At 43.2% G+C, this 18,670-nt stretch overlaps 1 protein-coding gene across 5 annotated transcripts in view; it reads left to right on the top strand.

Annotated features, from left to right (window-relative positions):
• SLC5A11 (solute carrier family 5 member 11) overlaps positions 1-18,670 on the top strand; it is a 48,266-nt gene that overhangs the window by 14,281 nt on the left and 15,315 nt on the right. For 2 of the 5 annotated variants that reach the window (XM_068967518.1, XM_068967516.1), the window contains 3 exons: positions 8,398-8,503; positions 10,170-10,250; positions 15,314-15,519. In XM_068967518.1, the coding sequence (XP_068823619.1) occupies positions 8,398-8,503; positions 10,170-10,250; positions 15,314-15,519 (393 nt within the window). Of the gene's footprint in view, positions 1-6,762; positions 6,868-8,397; positions 8,504-10,169; positions 10,251-15,313; positions 15,520-18,670 lie in introns of all 5 variants that reach the window. The other 3 variants (XM_068967514.1, XM_068967515.1, XM_068967517.1) reach the window with 3 other exon arrangements.

The following is an 18,670-nucleotide window of genomic DNA, read 5'->3' as shown; positions in this document are numbered from 1 at the left end:
TCTTTGCAACCACAAGCCTGTTCTCTGTTGTCTGTTTCTGTTTTGTAGATAAGTTCATTTCTGTCATATTTTAGATGTCGAATATGTTCTACAATATTCTCTCTCTGACTTCACTGAGTAAGATCGTCTCTAGGAGCATACATGTTGCCGCAAATGGCATTATTTCATTCTTTTTTATGACTGTGTGATATTCCATTGCATACATATATCACATCTTCTTTATCCATTTGTTTGTCAATGGACATCTAGCTTGCTTCCATGTCTTGACTGTTTTAAATAATACTGCTGTGAACATGGGTTGCATATGTCTTTTTGAATTTTAATTTTTTCTGACGTACATGCCCAGGAGCGGGGTTGCTGGATTATACAATAACTCCATGTTTAGTTTTCTAAGGAAACTCCACTTCCTTTGTGGCTCAGCTGGTAAAGAATCTGCCTGCAATGCAGGAGACCTGGGTTCGATCCGTGGGTTGGGAAGATCCCCTGGAGAAGGGAAAGGCTACCCACTCCAGTATTCTGGACTGGAGAATTCCATGGACCTCGATTCCATGGGGTCACAAAGAATCGGACACAACTGAGCAACTTTCACTCACTCAAGGAAACTCCGTGCTGTTTTCCATAGTGAGTGTGCCAATTTACATTGTCATCAATAGTGTAAGAGGGTTCTCTTTAACAGATCTTAATTTTAATGTTGTTCCATTTACCATTTTTCCTTAATTACTGCCTTTTATATCTTATTTTAAAAATATGTTCCTATTCAAAGGTCAGAAAGATATTCTCCTATGTTACCATCTAGAACTTTTCATTTTTAAGTCAATTACCCACCGAGGATTGACTTTTGTATACCATGTTTTGAGACTAAGATAACGCTAATTTTATCCATCAAGAAAATTACAGACCAATTTTACTTTTGAATACAGAAAATGACTCCTACTCTTTAGAGATCCACCCTACTCTCCAGCCACAGTATACTCCTGTCAGCTCATTCATTTATTTGTTCCTTGAAGGATTTATTGAGCTGTATGAGAACTGTATTCCAGACAGTATTTAACAGTTCCTCATCCTCATCAGGCTCTCTGCATCACCAGCCTAATGCAAAACTTTCCTCTCTTTTGTAAAGTTTTCCTTCTCCTCTGTGGTTCGGTCAGCTCCCATCATCTGTCCAGTTCCTACTTTAAGCAGCTCTTCCTCCAGGAGGCCCTGTCTGGAGGGCTAACCTTTCTGGTTAGGTTAAGTCTCCTCCTTCATTTGCCATCGTGGCTGCTTTGTATTTCTTGTGTGATTATCAAATTAATACACCTCTCCCATTAGACTGTGTCTCTCCCACTCTACGTTCTCAACTATGGAGTGGTGACATTTGGGGCAAGCTAATTCACTTTTTTAAAATATCTATTTATTTGACTGTGTTGGTCTTAGTTGCCACACATGGGATCTAGTTCCCTGACCAGAGACTGAACCCAGGCCCCCTGCACTGAGAACGCAGAGTCTTGGCTAATGGAACACCGGGGAAGTCCCTGGACTGGGATAATTCTTTGCTGTGTGTGTGTATACGCATGTGTGAGGGGTGGTCTGTGTATTTTAGGATGTTTTTTCAGCATCCCCTGTCTCTATCCACTAGATGACAATTAGTGTTAGTATTATTTGCTCAGTCGTGCCCGACTCTTTGCGATCCCATGAACTGCAGCCCACCAGGCTCCTCTGTTCATGAGATTTTCCAGGCAAGGATACTGGAGTGGGGTTGCCATTTCCTTCTCCAGGGGATCTTCCCAATCTAGGGATCGAACCCGGGTCTCCTGCGCACGCAGCAGCAAAGACCCAGGGCAGCCAAAAGTAAATAAACAGTGTCTGATACATAGTGGATACTTGAAAAATATTTGTTGAAGCTACTCAGTAGCAGGGTCCATGATTTCAGAAGGGATCAAAAGGCAGGATGAGCGGACATTCAAAAGAAGAGGCACCATTTATGGACTAAAAATCTCAGTCAAGTGTCAAAGCCAGGGTCATCAGGCTGAGCAAATGAGATGGTGGCATTGATGAAAACTTTGGGGATTGGAGGTGAATGGAGTCCTGGAGGTGATGAGGTTTGGATGCTGGCCAGAGAAATGAGTTGTTGAGGTGGAAATGCCTGTGTGTTGTTGGGGCTAAGACACTGTACAAGGTGTCCCATGTAGGTTCTCTGCACTGTCCTTGAAACTGCTTCCAGACTGGAGGGAAGCCTAGAAAGAGGGCAAGACCACAAAGGAGCTGAAATTCTCATTGGCTGCTGAACAGGGTTCTGGGGAGTATTGGGGTGAGCAGAGGTTGCTGTGGCTGATGGCATGGCTTTCCGAAGAAGAGGGAGGGGTTTCCCATGAGGACAGAGTGTGGCGGTCTGGATCTGATTCAAGGGAGAGTAAGACAGATGCTGACGTCCCCTCGCCACCCTCCATCCTCAGGAGATGAGGAGCCACCTGAGCATGGAGCTCAGGAGGTCCTCTCTCAGGGCAGCTGTCATTGGCTGAGTTTATTTCCTGTTAACGTTCACCCAGCACCACTCATAGGGTGGTTCCTGTGTCAACAGTCATTCACATCTCTGTCTCTCAACCTTGTTTCCTGGCAAATTGCCTTCTCAGCCACTTTACGATAAATAGCCTGGGCTCTGCCTCCCATCTGTCAGCTAGTGCCACATTTCTCCCCAGAGTTTGATTTCTAGATACCAGTGCCACTCGCTTTCTGATGACTTTCATGCCTCCTTCCTCTCTTAGCTCATTAGAAACTTCCTGCATGTAGCAGGCTGTGCAGCTCTCTGTAGATCGAAATGGAGGTCAATTGATAATAAAGGCTGTCAGCCAAGGATAGGAATGTCGCTCTCCAGCAAGACCAGCTGATGGTTGTCATCACAGACCAGAGAGTGATGCCGCTTGAGCATCCTTGGTCCACTTATCTGAATGGGCTGAAGCTTTCATGCTCTCTCTCTAATTAGCTCTGACACCATCACCAGAGGGCTTCCCAGGTGGCTCAGTAGTAAAGAATCCGCCTGCCAAGCAGGAGATGTCTGTTTGATCCCTGAGGTAGGAAGATCCCCTGGAGAAGGAGATGGCAACCCACTCCAGTATTCTTGCTTGGGAAATCCCATGGACAGAGGAGTCTGGTGGGCTACAGTCCATGGGGTCGCAAAAGAGTCGGACACCACTTAGCAACTAATGAACAACAATAAACCGTCAGCAAGAGTGTGTCCATTCAGTACAGTTTGATTGAATCCCTCTGTGTGTTATTCCCTGATAGTGTCACACTTTACTGCCATGTGCTTCAGGAAAAACCTGTTTGCCTTGCAACAAATCAGAAGGTTGAGATAAGACATTCACCGGGGTCAGAATCCCTAAATGCCCTTTCAGGGATGGGGGAGGGAAGAGATACTTTTCAAGTTTTTAAAATTTTAAGGTGTTCATTTATTTACTTCTATGGGCTTCTCTGGTGGCTCAGTTGGTAGAGAATCTGCCTGCAATGCGGGAGACCTGGGTTTGGGTTGGGACGATCCCTTGGAGGAGGGCATGGCAACCCACTCGAGTATACTTGTCTGGAGAATCCCCATGGACAGAGGAGCCTGGCGAGGTGCAGTCGATGGGGTCACAAAGAGTCGGACACAACTGAGTGACTAAGCACATACATATTTATTTCTAGAGTTCAATTTTTTGGCCAGTACTTTATTATGAAAAGATTTTCAAACATACATTAATGTTGAAGTAATTTTACACTGTACACCGTTATAGTCTTGAATATCCAGGTTCTACTATTAACAATTTGTCATTCTGTTTTTTTTTTTTTAATTTATTAATTTGGCTGCATTGGGTCTTCGTTGTGGCAGGCAGGATCTTTAGTTGCAGCGTGCAAACCCTTAACTGTGGCGTGTGGGACAGGGGATTTCCCAGACCAGGGATCGAACCCAGGTCTACTGCGTAGCCACCTGAGCACCAGGGACGTCTCAGTTTATCATTCTTAAATCAAGTCTGGCCATCTGCTTTCTCCCAGTCTCCCCTCCGAGCTTCTGCCTTCACATCTGACCTTGGGATGGATGGCTGGCCATCTGTTGGCTCATGTTTGGGTACCCATTAGTCTCCTCCCTGGGTTGGACTAGGAAACATCCAAGCAGCAGCAGCCTGGAAGAGGGGCTGCAAACATTTCTGTGAATATCATCAGCACTCTGTCCTTCTCCATCTGAGATCTAGGATCTCATGGAAGAAAAGGTTTTGGTTTGAGGTTATTTTGTTCAGACACAGTATCCTCTGAACCCAAGTCTGGGGGTACAGTGAGGAGATTGGGAAAGGACAAGCCGTCCTCCGAGGAAAGTATCACCCAAATAATGGTTCTCATCAGCATGACCCAGCCCCTGGGGTGCCCCATATGGCAAGGACACCCAGCCTGGGACCACCCATCTGGACCGTGGGCGAGCCGCTCACTCAGTGCTGCCCTGGTCTCTCTGCTGTCTCCGGAATGTGCACGGTTTGCTTTTAGGAGTCTGTGTTCCTGGTAACCTGGTTAACAGTGTAGAGCAATTTCCCCAAAGTTTAGAGCAAGGACAAATGGAGATTCCTGAGATGGTTTTATGCATTGGATATGGAGCCAAAGACACGGAATCATCTAGTGAAGTTATTGCCTCCTCCACTGTCTTCACTGAGCTCAAGGGTAATGTCTCATGTTGGTGTTAGTGTGCTCTTAACATCTGTCCAACACTTTTCTGATGACTTTTTTTCAAAGAGTAGGTTCTGGGCCCAGGGTTTTTGGTGTGCAAGAGGAAGGCGCCAGAATGAATAGAACCTAAAAGAGTTATTTTATTATCAATGTGTATATTTTTGCAGGCTTCCTTAAGTTTAGGATTGATTTTTCCATTTTACAGTAGTGATTTGCATTGTTATTTATAGATGTGAGTGTGTGTGTATGTGTTCAGTTGTGTCTGATTCCTTGCAACCCCATGGACTGTAGCCCACCAGACTCCTCTGTCCATGGGATTCTCTAGGCAAGAATAAAGAATACTGGAGTGGGTTGCCATTTCCTTCTCTTTTTAGATGTTTCAGTTCAGTCGGTTTAGTTCAGTCGCTCAGTCGTGTCCAACTCGTTGCGACCCCATGAATCGCAGCATGCCAGGCCTCCCTGTCCATCACCAACTCCCAGAGTTCACTCAGACTCATGTCCATTGAGTCAGTGATGCCATCCAGCCATCTCATCCTCGGTCGTCCCCTTCTCCTCCTGCCCCCAAATCCTCCCAGCATCAGAGTCTTTTCAACTCTTCGCATGAGGTGGCCAAAGTACTGGAGTTTCAGCTTCAGCATCATTCCTTCCAAAGAAGTCCCAGGCCTGATCTCCTTCAGAATAGATTGGTTGGATCTCCTGGCAGTCCAAGGGACTCTCAAGAGTCTTCTCCAACACCACAGTTCAAAAATCAATTCTTCGGCACTCAGCTTTCTTCACAGTCCAACTCTCACATCCATATATGACCACAGGAAAAACCATAGCCTTGACTAGACAGACCTTAGTCGGCAAAGTATGTCTCTGCTTTTGAATATACTATCTAGGTTGGTCATAACTTTTCTTCCAAGGAGTAAGCCTCTTTTAATTTCATGGCTGCAATCACCATCTGCAGTGATTTTGGAGCCCCCAAAAATAAAGTCTGACACTGTTTCCACTGTTTCCCCATCTATTTCCCATAAAGTGATGGGACCAGATGCCATGATCTTCGTTTTCTGAATGTTGAGCTTTAAGCCAACTTTTTCACTCTCCTCTTTCACTTTCATCAAGAGGCTTTTCAGCTCCTCTTCACTTTCTGCCATAAGGGTGGTGTCATCTGCATATCTGAGGTTATTGATATTTCTCCCAGCAATCTTGATTCCAGCTTGTGCTTCTTTCAGTCCAGCGTTTCTCATGATGTACTCTGCATAGAAGTTAAATAAGCAGGGAGACAATATACAGCCTTGATGTACTTCTTTTCCTATATGGAACCAGTCTGTTGTTCCATGTCTAGTTCTAACTGTTGCTTCCTGACCTGCACACAGATTTCTCAAGAGGCGGGTCAGGTGGTCTGGTATTCCCATCTCTTTCAGAATTTTCCACAGTTGATTGTGATCCACACAGTCAAAGGCTTTGGCATAGTCAATAAAGCAGAAATAGATGTTTTTCTGGAACTCTCTTGCTTTTTCCACGATCCAGCAGATGTTGGCAATCTGATCTCTGGTTCCTCTGCCTTTTCTAAAACCAGCTTGAACATCAGGAAGTTCACGATTCATGTATTGCTGAAGCCTGGCTTGGAGAATGTTGAGCATTGCTTTACTAGCATGTGAGATGAGTGCAATTGTGCGGTAGTTTGAGCATTCTTTGGCATTGCCTTTCTTTGGGATTGGAATGAAAACTGACCTTTAGATGTTTATTTAAATGTAAACTTGATAAAGCTATTGTCCTTCAATTTAAAAAATAGATAAATATAAAAAAATAAACATGAGTTGGTTTAAAGAAAAACATTGTTTAATAGAACATTTATAAGTTTTATAAAATAACATTAATAACACAGATGGCAAAAATTGGGATAGGATATACATTTGGCATATATGATAGTTAAGTACATAGCTCTTCACAGAACCCCAGTTCATCCTCACCCCACCCTTTGGTCCCCATTTTCTCCTCCATCTTAAGTCTCCCACTGAGAATCCCAAGAAGACCATCTGTGCTTCTGAGTCTGGGGAGGAGGTGGGGGGAAGGGCTGCTGGGTGGCAAAAGCTCAGCTCTGGTCCCCAGGTCACCACAATGCCGGAATACCTACGGAAACGTTTTGGTGGCAACAGGATCCCCATCATCCTGGCTGTGCTCTACCTGTTTATCTACATCTTCACCAAGATCTCGGTAAGATGGGGACGCGGCAGGTGAGACGCTCATTACAGCTCATTGCTGGTGGCATCTGCTGCCCATCCACATTCTTTTCTTATTGAGGAAGCTTCTGGGAGGTTCTAGGAAGATGGGAGGGGTGGGGGCAAAGGGCAAGCAGGGGCGGAGGAAGTACAGGGAAAAGGTGGAGAGGACTCCTCCCCCGTCTCCTGCCAAAGCTTCTTCAGCAACATCTCAGGATGGCACCTGACACTCAATGGGACTCTGAGAGCCTGGGGGTGAGTCTGCCATTTTCCTCCTGGGATCAGGCAGTTATCAGCTATGAGTCATGTGTGCTGACAGTCATTCAACCTGCCCCACCCTGACCTTTGGATAGGCAGATCTCCTGGAAAGCGGCCAAGAACAGATGCTTGGCAATCTCCAGGAGGTGTGGCTCGGCCTGACTCACAAGGATGCCATCTTCTCTTCAATCTGGAACTGGGGGAGACCTTGTCCGGTGTGAGGTGGCGTAGGGCGGGGTATAGGAATTCCATTCAATTCAAACAACAATAACTGACTCTCTGCCAGCTCCAGATGTGAAAGAAAGACTTAGAAGGACAACACTTGCTCTCATCCTGGTGGGAATCTACAGACATGGAGAAGCCTTCCCAAGGGAAGTTACGTGTGAGAAAGATGCTGAGAAGATATAGAGAAAGAGGAATTGGCATTCCAGATGGATGGACAGAACAAGCAAGTTTGACTTGTTAGGGAAACAGGGTGTGTTTCAGCATGCCTGAGGGACTGGGAGCATGAAGTGAGTAAAAGAAATGAAATCAAGTGGCAGGCAAACTGGGAAGCACCTGGCATAGAGCTCTAACTTATTTGGACATTATCTGAGGGGCTCTTGAGAGTCCCTTGGACAGAAAGAGATCAAACTAGTCAATCCTCAAGGAATATTCATTGCGAAGACTGATGGTGAAGCTGAAGCGTCAACACTTTGGCCACCTGATGCAAAGAGCCAACTCTTTGGAAAAGACCTTGATATTGGGAAAGATTGAGAGCAGGAGGAGAAGTGGGCAACAGAGGATGAGATAGTTAGATGGCATCACTGACTCAATGGACATGAGTTTGAGCAAACTCTGGAAGATAGTGAAGGACAGGGAAGCCTGGTGTGCTGCAGTTCGTGGGGTTGCAAAGAGTCAGACACAACTCAGCAGCTGAACAACAATCTTAGGGGCCAAAAGGGAGCCATTGAAAAGTCTGGATGAGGAAGAGAGGATGAGATGATTATGATGGTATTTGATAAGGCTGCAGTGTGGAGGATGGAGTGTAGGCAGATCAAGAAGAGAAGCAGGAAGGCCACTGAGGAGTTGTATTAGCCTAGAGAAGGGATCTCAAACATAATCACCCATAGGGCTCCCATTTGAGACCCTTGATCTGGGAAGAGATGGGTGAAGAAAGGACAACATATGATGTTTCTGTGTTTCTCAGAATCAAGGCTAAGGCCTGAACCTGGGGAAACTGTGCTAAAATGTCCATTCATTCATACACCCATCAACTTCTCTCTAGGTTGACATGTATGCAGGCGCCATCTTCATTCAGCAGTCTTTGCATGTGAATCTCTACTTGGCAATAGTCGGGCTGCTGGCCGTCACAGCTCTATACACCATTGCAGGTACAACTGGACAAGGGGTGATGCTGGGAGAGGTGGTGGGCAGGGGCTGTGGTCCCTCCAGGTCCTTTTCCTGGCTGGTCTTCTGATGTTCCAGTATGCTAAGACCTTGTTTTCATGAACTCTCAATCTGTTATCCTGGAAGATATGATTTCTCTTGGCCATTGTCCAAAGGAAAAAGATTGTCTGATGGAAGGGATGCACCATACCTGCATAAAGCTATTTTCCATTTATTTCTTTAAGAACTTTTCCTTCAGTTCAGTTCAGTTCAGTCGCTCAGTCGTGTCTGACTCTTTGCAACCCCATGAATCGCAGCATGCCAGGCCTCCCTGTCCATCACCAACTCCCAGAGTTCACTCAGACTCACGTCCATCGAGTCAGTGATGCCATCCAGCCATCTCATCCTCGGTCGTCCCCTTCTCCTCCTGCCCCCAATCCCTCCCGGGATCAAAGTCTTTTCCAATGAGTCAACTCTTCGCATGAGGTGGCCAAAGTACTGGAGTTTCAGCTTAGCGTCATTCCTTCCAAAGAAATCCCAGGGCTGATCTCCTTCAGAATGGACTAGTTGGATCACCTTGCAGTCCAAGGAACTCTCAAGAGTCTTCTCCAACACCACAGTTCAAAAGCATCAATTCTTTGGTGCTCAGCCTTCTTCACAGTCCAACTCTCACATCCATATATGACTACTGGAAAAACCATAGCCTTGACTAAGACGGGCCTTAGTTGGGAAAGTAATGTCTCTGCTTTTGAATATGCTATCTAGGTTGGTCATAACTTTTTCTTCCAAGGAGTAAGCGTCTTTTAATTTCATGGCTGCAGTCACCATCTGCAGTGATTTTCCTTAGAACCTACTAAATGCTGAGCAGGTGTATTCACAAGCACTGTGCACAGCTGGACCACAAACCACTGCAATTTTGGAGCCTGAGGCTCATCTTTTCCCCTAAGACTTGCATCCCAGAAGAGTGGCTGGTGGGGAGCAGGGCCTTGATATGTACCTGCTTCTTCTTTTTTATAATATTTATTTATCTGGCCGTGCTGGGTCTTCGCTGTTGCACACAGGCTTTCTCTAGTTGTGGTCACTCTCCAGTTTTGGTGCATGGGCTTCTCACTGTGGTGGCTTCTCTCATTGTGGAGCAAAGGCTCCAGGGTGAGAGGGCTTCAGAAGCTGTGGCACACGGGCTTATGCTCTGCAGCATGTGGGATCTTCCTGGACCAGGGATAGAACCTGTGTTCTCTGCACTGGCAGGCAGATTCTTATCCACTGGGCCAGCAGGGAAGTCCTAGACTGGGCTTCTTAAAGAAGCATAGTAGTCTTAGGACAACACAAGAACAAGAGCAGGGGCTGCAGGGGCCTCTTGAGGCCCAGGCTTGAAGCTCCATAATATCCTCCTCTACCATATCTATTGGTTAAAGCAAGCCATTTGGCCAAGCCACATTTAAGAGGAAGAGAAATCAATTTCACCTCAATATGAAAAGAGCAGCAAAGCTACACGACAGAATTGGCAGGCACATGAAAAATGGGTACTGTTGTGGCCATCTTTGCAAAGAGTTGACACTAAGACCTCTGTCCTATCAGGTCTTGAATTTCAAAGTTTCCTCTGGCACCACCAGAGTAACTCCTCTCCATCAAAGTACCTGACTATCACCTCTGTGCTCATCTCCCCTCTAGGTGGCCTGGCAGCTGTGATCTACACAGATGCTCTACAGACTCTGATCATGCTCATAGGAGCACTCATCCTGATGGGCTACAGTAAGTGGGGTCCCAGGGTCGTTTGGGTGGATGACAGCACCTCTCTCAAGAAGGGACATCTGCTTTCTTCACAGTTTCAAACCCAGCTGGGGATTCCTGCTTGAGGCATTGGTTATTTTAGCTGGAAGCGAGCTGTGCTTATCATGGAAACTTAACTGTTTCTTAAGGAAAAATTAATAGATCTTCTTATACTGGTGTGGATAAATAACTAAATAACAAAATAAAAGGCAGTAAAGGAATCGTTCTTCCTTACAGGAAAATTCCAATTAATAAATGCGGGTGGGGTGAGGGAAATAGAACACCACCATTAGAACACCATAGTAATAACAGCTACAGGCAAAAGCCAACGATAAATGCTGAAGTTAGCAAGTGAAAGTTTATGAAGAAATAGCGTATTTGCTTGGTCTTGAAGCATCACACCCAAAAGATTTATTAATTACAAGGGAACATACATCCACTTTACAGTGGAGAAACATGGCATCACTGTACTAAATGACCAAGATATAGTAACTGATAACACAATAATCAGATGTACCTATATGTAGCTCCCGATATGGTCACTGAGAACGACACAGAATCACCTCTGTGCCATTCTTGCTGAAATATATACCTTCAACTTCATTGATTATAAACATCAGACAAATTGAGGGACATTTTACAAACTACAATGACCAGTATTCTTCAAAAGTTATCAGGGGCATGAAAAATAAAGACAAACTGAGGAACTACAAAGAGAGGAGGAAAATAAAGAGACACAGCAAATAAACACAATGTAGGATCCTGAACTGACTTCCAGAAGAGTAAAAGAACATGAGCGGTGCAATTGGAACAGCTTCTATTGTAGCTAATGGTAATGCACCAATGCTGATTTCTCAGTTTCTGTAATATTAGGAGAAGGGTGTATGGAAACTCTCTGTGCTACTTATACAACTCTTCTGTGTATCTATAATTATCTCAAAAGTTCAAAAATTCTACCTTTCAGACAAAAGTTTTAAAAAATCACGGAATAATAAATTAGTTTCACACACACACACACACACACAAAACAGCAATAAGACTTGCGTATTATCAACTGTAACAGGAAATGTTCTGGACCCTTACAAAGAAGAAAAACTTCACTGGTTTATATAAGGAAGAAAACAAATGAGTAATAAATATACAGAGACACATGTTCAACCTCACTAGATAAACGTTGAGTGTGGTTGCCATCATAACATTTTGAACCTCCTAATGCCACATAAGTGACTCATAACACTCTCGGGTTTTGGAGGCAAAAGAGCCAAAAGATAAACCTTCACATGGTTTGCTATTTAGCCAACTTCCTGATCTTTCTCCCTAAATGTGGGGTCTCAAGGAGGAAGTTCCACTACTTAATTCATTATGATCAGTCAGGAGAGAGATTACTGATCCACCTTCAGCAACCTTTCTCATTCTGCTATATCTAGCAGACTTTCTCCTAAGGTATATGCAGGTTTTTAAATGTGGGAAATTGACTGACAATATATGCATGATTTTCTTTCTTTCTTCTTTTTTAATCATAAAGCTTATTTTATTTTTTAGAATTAATCTTTATTGGAATATAGTTGATTTACCATGCTGTGTGAGTTTCTGCTGTACAGCAAAATCAATCAGTCATATATATATATATATATATATACACACACACACACACATACATATATATATGTATATCTACTCTTTTTAAGACTCCTTTCCCATGTAAATTATTACAGAGTATTTAGGAGAGTTGCCTGTGCTATGCAGTAGGTTCTTTTCAGTTATCTATTTAATGTATAATAATGTGTATATGTCAATTCCAATCCCCTTGTTTACCATGGTTTTATTTCTGTGCCTTTAAAACATTTTTATTTATTTATTGGTTGTGCTGGGTCCTCATTGCTGTAGTTTCAGCGAGGGGGCTCCTTTCTAGTTGTGGTGGGCTGGCTTCTCACTGCAGTGGTTTCTCCTGTTGCTGAGCATAGGCCCTAGGGTGCACAGGCTTCAGCAGTTGTGGTTCCTGGGCTCCAGAGCACAGCCTCACTAGTTGTGGTGAAAGGGCTTAGCTGCCCTGTGGCATGTGGAATCTTTCCAGACCAGGAATCTAACTCATGTCTCCTACATTGGCAGGTGAATTCTTTACCACTGGGTCACCAGGAAAGTCCTGTTTTTGTGCTCTGAATTCTGTTCCATTGGTCTACAGGACTGCTTTTTCCTAATATCATACAGTTTTGATTACTATAGCTTTGTAATATAGTTTGACATCAGGAAATGTGATGCTTCCAGCTTTGATCTTTCTCAAGGTTGCTTTGGCTATTCAGGATCTTTTGTGGTTCCATGTAAATGCTAGGATTTCTTTTTTCCTTTCTTTCTTCTATTTCTGTGAAAAATACCATTGAAATTTAGATAGGGATTTCATTGCATCTGTGGATCACATTGAGTAGTATGGACGTTTTAACAATCTTGATCTTCCAGTCCATTTCACATGGAATATCTGTCCACTTGTGTCTTCTTCAATTTCTTTTATCACTCTTTTTTATTGTTTTCAGTGTATAGATCTTTTTACCTCCTTGATTAAACTGATTCCTATTTTATTCTTTTAGATGCAATTAGAAATGATATTGTTTTCTTTTCTTTGAAGTATAGTCAATTTACAGTATTGTATTAGTTTGAGGTGTAAATATATATATGTGTGTATATATATTCAGATTCTTTTCCATTATAGATTATAAATTATTTAATATAGTGCCCTGTGCTATACAGTAAATCCATGTTGTTTATTTCATATGGAGTAATGTGTATTGGTACTATTTTCTGAATATTTCTTTCCAATAGTATTTGCTTATGTGTTTAGTCGCTCAGTCGTGTCCAACTTTTTGTGACCCCATGGACTGTAGCCCACCAGGCTCCTCCCTTCCATGGGGATTCTCCAGGCAAGAACACTGGAGTGGTTGGCCATGCCCTTCTCCAGGGGATCTTCCTAACCCAGGGATCAAATCCAGGTCTCCCACATTGCAGGCGCATTCTTTACTGTCTAAGCCACCAGGGAAGCCTGAATAGTGTATAGAAACACAATTGATTATTGCATATTGATTTTGTATTCAGCAGCGTTACTAGATTCATTCATTTATTAGTTTTAACTGTTTTTGGTGGAATCTTTAGGATTTTTAATATATAATATCATATTATCAGCAAACAGGGACAACTTATTTTCAAATATTGGAGATATTTCTGATATATTTGTTATTAATTTTTTGTTTAATTCCATTACAATAATAGAATATATCTTGTATGATGTTATTTCTAATTAATTTATTGAGGTTTGTTTTATGGCCAGAAAGTGCCTATTTTGATGAACCTTCCAAGAGTACTTGAGAAGAATATGTATTCTGTTATTTTTGGGTGTAGTGCTTTATAAATTTCAATTGGGTCAACTTGGTTGATAGTGTTGTATAAATCTTTATCTGTATAAATATTTTTGTCTTATTTTTCCATCAACCACGAAAAAGGGGGTATTGAGGTCTCCAACTATGATTGTTGACTTCTTTCTCTTTTTAGGATTGTTATGAGCTCTTGGTGAACTGACCTCCTTATCATTTGGTGGGGTTCCTGTTTATCCTTGGCTGTATTCTTTGTTCTGGAGTCTAATTTGTCTAATATTAATATAGTCTGTCTAGATTTCTCTTGACTTGAATGGTATATATTCAAGGTCCAATTACTGATAATTGGACCACAAATAATTATCCTTCCCTCCCACTACCACAAAATCATTTTTCAGGGAAAAAAGCATGACAAAAATTTATTATCAAAAATATTTCCCCCCCAGTAGCCACTGTTTACCACACTCTTCCACAAAAATAAGCCAGGCTGCAGGTTACATATCATTCTTACCCAAGTGGTAACACCAACCCCTTCTCTTCCGTACCAAGAAACAAACATACAAAAAATACCCAAGAAAAAAAAATGAAACAAAAAAGACAAACACAATCTTCCAGAACATAATCCAGTGAGAGAAATGTTATTTTGGGGATAACCTTGAATCCTTTTGATTAATATAATGAAGCAATTATCTGCAGACTACAGTGCTTTATTATTTCTTAAGGACAACTCATGTTTGTGCCAGATGCTGTGCATTTTATGTGCAGTATCTCACCTGGTCCTTGCTCCAGCGCTGTGAGGTTGGCGCTATATTATTCCCACTCACAGATGAAAAACTGAATCTCAGATGGAGAAATGACTTTCTCAAGGTCATACGTTACTTGGACCACTCTTGAAATACCATAAATTGGGATAGCTGAGAAGAAGTTTAGAGGTGAAAGTATGTTTCCTTAAGGCGGAGTTTCTTAATTTGGGATCCATGGACAGAATTTACAGGTTTTGTGAACCTTGGATGGGAAAGAAATCCATCTCTGTTTTCACAAATCTATCAGTGACATTTAGCATCTTTCAGTTATTAGTGTAGGCAGCTCACCACAGGAATATTAGCAATATCTGTGACTTTGAAACCAAAATATAACCCTGTTTTTATCCAAATGTTTTTATAATTGCTGCTGATGTATTGAAACACTGTGTCCATGGTTACTTTAAAACTAGATTGTTATTTGACCCACTGTGGAGTCTTTGTATTTAATGATGCAAATAAATAAATTATTATGTCTTAGTTCTCATGGTTTGATGAGTGCCTTCAATGTATTTGGTTTCCTTTATAATTGATGTATTTTGTATTAAGAGGAAATGGCAACCTACTCCAACATTCTCGTCTGGGAAATCCCATGGACAGAGGAGCCTGGTGGACTATAGTCCACGGGATCGCAAGAGTAAGACACGACTTAGCGACTAAACAATTTTGTATTATATATTTAGAAATATTATTCTAAGAAGCAATCTATAGTCACTACCAAAGGCATTAAAAAAATGTTTTTTAAAGATAGGAGGCTAAGAACCTCTAAGTCAATTAACTTTCCTGTGGTTCTAAGTAGGATTTCACCCATCTCCAACCATCCCCTCATGAGCTGCTGTGGATCAATCTGAGTTCCTGGCAAATTTGGGCTTCCTCTGAATTCTAGGTTTCGCTGCAGTTGGTGGGTTGGAAGGCTTGGAGGAGAAATATTTCTTGGCCATGGCTAGCAACCGGAGTGAGAACAGCAGCTGCGGGTTGCCCCGGGAAGATGCCTTCCATATTTTCCGAGACCCAGTGACGTCTGATCTCCCGTGGCCTGGGATCCTATTTGGAATGTCCATCCCGTCTCTCTGGTATTGGTGCACGGATCAGGTACAGGGCAGCAGGCTGGGCCCCCAGAATGCTTCCTTGGGGTGTCTAGAAGCTGGGTTTTTGCCCTTCCCCTATCCATTCTCTTATTTCTATACTATTCTACACCTTATCTTCTTATTCTTGCTCATATGGCAAATCTGAGGCTGCTGCTTTTTGCAAAGGGAAAACTTGATACATCCTGCCTAATGTCTGGAAAGACTCAGTAAGCAAAAGCGGTGATGTATTTTAAATAGAGGTTTTAGCTGACATTGGTATTATTTGCTCTGCAAATACTGGGTGTTCTCTCTGTACCAGGTGCTTGGAAGTCACAGGTAAACAAGGACACTCGGTCCTTGTAGAACTCACTTTCTTCTGACAGAAGTAGACAGCAGTAAATAAATAAATGGAACATTACAAGGTGATAACTGTCATTAAAAAAAAAAAAGGAGGTTGAGAGTGTGAGAGTGACATTTAAAATAGGGTGGTCAGGGGACTCATGGTTGAGAAGTGACCTTTGGGCAAAGGAGGAGAGCAAGTGGGTTCTGGTGATTGTCAGGGAAGAGAGTTTGGGGCAGAGGGACTCACCAAAGCCAATCCCTTAAAGCAAATATATAACTGGTGTAAAAAAAAGAAATGAGAAAGGCAAAAGACACTGCTGTGGGTAAAATAAGCCTTTTGTGTTAAAAGGTGGGGTGGGGATAGAGTCCGTATTTGCATTTGCTTGTATTTGCTGAAGAGCTTCCCAGGTGGTGCTAGTGGTAAAGAACCCACCTGCCAATGCAGGAGACATAAGAGACGCTGGTTCGATCCCTGGGTTGGGAAGATCCCCTGGAGGAGGACATGGCAACCCACTCCAGTATTCGTGCCTGGAGACTCCCATGGACAGAGGAGCCTGGTGGGCTACAGTCCATGGGGTCGCAAAGAGCCAGACACGCCTGAGTGACTGAAAGAGCATGGGCGCACACGTGAATGTGCTGAAGGAAACTCCAGATGGATTACCTAAAACTGAGGGCGATTACTTCCTGGGGTAGGTGTGCCAGGAAGGACGGGAGCCATTTCACTGCACACCTGTTTATACTTTCTCAGATTTCAAGCCCGTGAATATGTCATCTGTTGAAATCGGTTTTTCCATTACATTAAAGATCAGTGATCTGTGTGCCATTTTGGAAGCTGTATTTCATATTCAGAGCTGATGAGACTTTAACTAAAATAATGATCATGGAGTTGATCACTGAATTGATGCAAGAGGCACTGTGGAGAGTGAACCTCGGTCACCCCATGGGTGAGAACTCCTCTGAGAGAAGAGCCAAAACCCAAGGCAGAGATGGGTGCAATATTGCCACTTTAGAAAACCACTCTCCCCTCTTGCCCCTCTCCCCTGATCTTTTCCTTAGCAAATATTGGGCTGGAGAGTTCAGCCAATATTCAGCCCTGAACTGAGTGGGAGGCAGTTCAGATGCAGGCTAAGAGCCTGGGCTTTCTAAACGTTAACAGGCTTGGACTCAGATTCAGGTGGCATAACTTTGTTTAATATCTTCCACCTCTGTTTTCTCATTAGGGGGATTACTAATAATTGCAAAAGAGAGAAGCATTGGGAATTTGCTCATAGTCCTTTCTGTTGGGGGGGGGCATTTAATAAACCATTAAAATCATTTACATTTTTGCTATGGTTTTATGCTACTGCTCTTGACACAGGTCACCAGCTTATATTTATTAATCAATATGGATATTTCCTTGAGATGCCTTACCCCTTTACTAGCTGGGATTTCAGTGTACATCCCTTGAAGCCCACCTTCAACCCACCTTGTATTGTTCAAGAGCCTGGGGACTTAATCCATGATGACTCGATCATCTTCTGGATGCCAGGGAGGGAAAGAGGGCCCAGAAAACCAAGCCTTCTTTGGACCCCACGGCTCTCAGTCTTGCTGCTGCTGAGCCGGATTCTGTGGCACCCAAAGGCTGTGTTACGTGTCAGTTCATTGTGCTGGTGCTGCCCTAGGAGACGCACATTTTTTGTCAGCTCCGTATGTAGCTCACTTTAGAGCAGAAGAAAGGCAAAGCGGCATGCATGGTGCGCTGATTGAGAGCGTGTTTTAGATCTTTCTGGGCAGAGACAGAAGGGCAAATCACAATCACTAATGACGCTTAAACATGTATTGATAACTGTGCCATTTACCAGTAATTGATTGAAGCACTTCCAACGTATTAGCTCATTCATTTTCATAACATTTCTATGAGCTCTGCCCCATTACTTGGGTCTGGGAGTTGTCATACAGGGCCACACACTCTTCACAGGGCTTGCGGGGTTTTGAGCAGCACAACTCTCTTAAAACTTACTCAGCTGCCTCTTAAATTCCACTCTGGAGGCCCCACTTCATGGGAATAAAAGCCAACATTCTTTTCAGTCACAGCTTTCAACCTGCCATCACAAGAGCTGGGTTTTCCAAAGCTATAAACTCTCCTATCTGCTTCCAGATGGACTGACAAGGATTGAAGCTCGAATGCCTCTTTTGGCACTTTTGAGCGACTGTGTTCAGTTGCTCTGTCGTGTCCGACTCTTTGTGACCCCAGGGACTATAGTCCACCAGGCTCCTCTGTCCATGGAATTCTCCAGGTAAGAATACTGGAGTAGGTTGCCATTTTTTCTCCAGGGGATCTTCCCAATTCAGGGATTGAACCTGAGTCTCCTGTGCCCCCTTTATTGCAGGCGGATTCCTATCACTGAGCTACTGGGGATGCCCCTTTGGCATCTTAATGAAGCCATTAAAAAAAGAGTATTCTATAGATGCTATATTGTTACATGTAACTACCACATTCTTAAGTATTCTAGAAAGCCCAATGGGTGTATGTTTGGAGTTACGAGAAACGACAGGTAACAGTTAAATCAGCTTCTAGACAAAGACAGCTAAGTCCCCAGCTCAAGACAGAGGAGGCCTCACTGTTCCCCACCTGTCCTCAAATAAGCTGATTCCATGTTTTAGACTCGTTCATTGACAGCATCCAAACAAATAATAATAATCTACGCAGTTGAGGGAACACTTGTTTGCAAGTCACAGGAAAAAAAAAAAACCACACACATCAAATTTAAACCAGCTTAGGAAAAGGGTGGGGAATTTATTACCTCATGAATTATGAACTGCAGGAAGGTGTACTAGCCTTCAGAAACTCCTGG

The sequence above is a fragment of the Capricornis sumatraensis genome, chromosome 3 (assembly GCF_032405125.1).
Source record: "Capricornis sumatraensis isolate serow.1 chromosome 3, serow.2, whole genome shotgun sequence".
NCBI classification, from domain to species: domain Eukaryota; kingdom Metazoa; phylum Chordata; class Mammalia; order Artiodactyla; family Bovidae; genus Capricornis; species Capricornis sumatraensis.
This window is presented reverse-complemented; position numbering and strand designations above follow the sequence as displayed.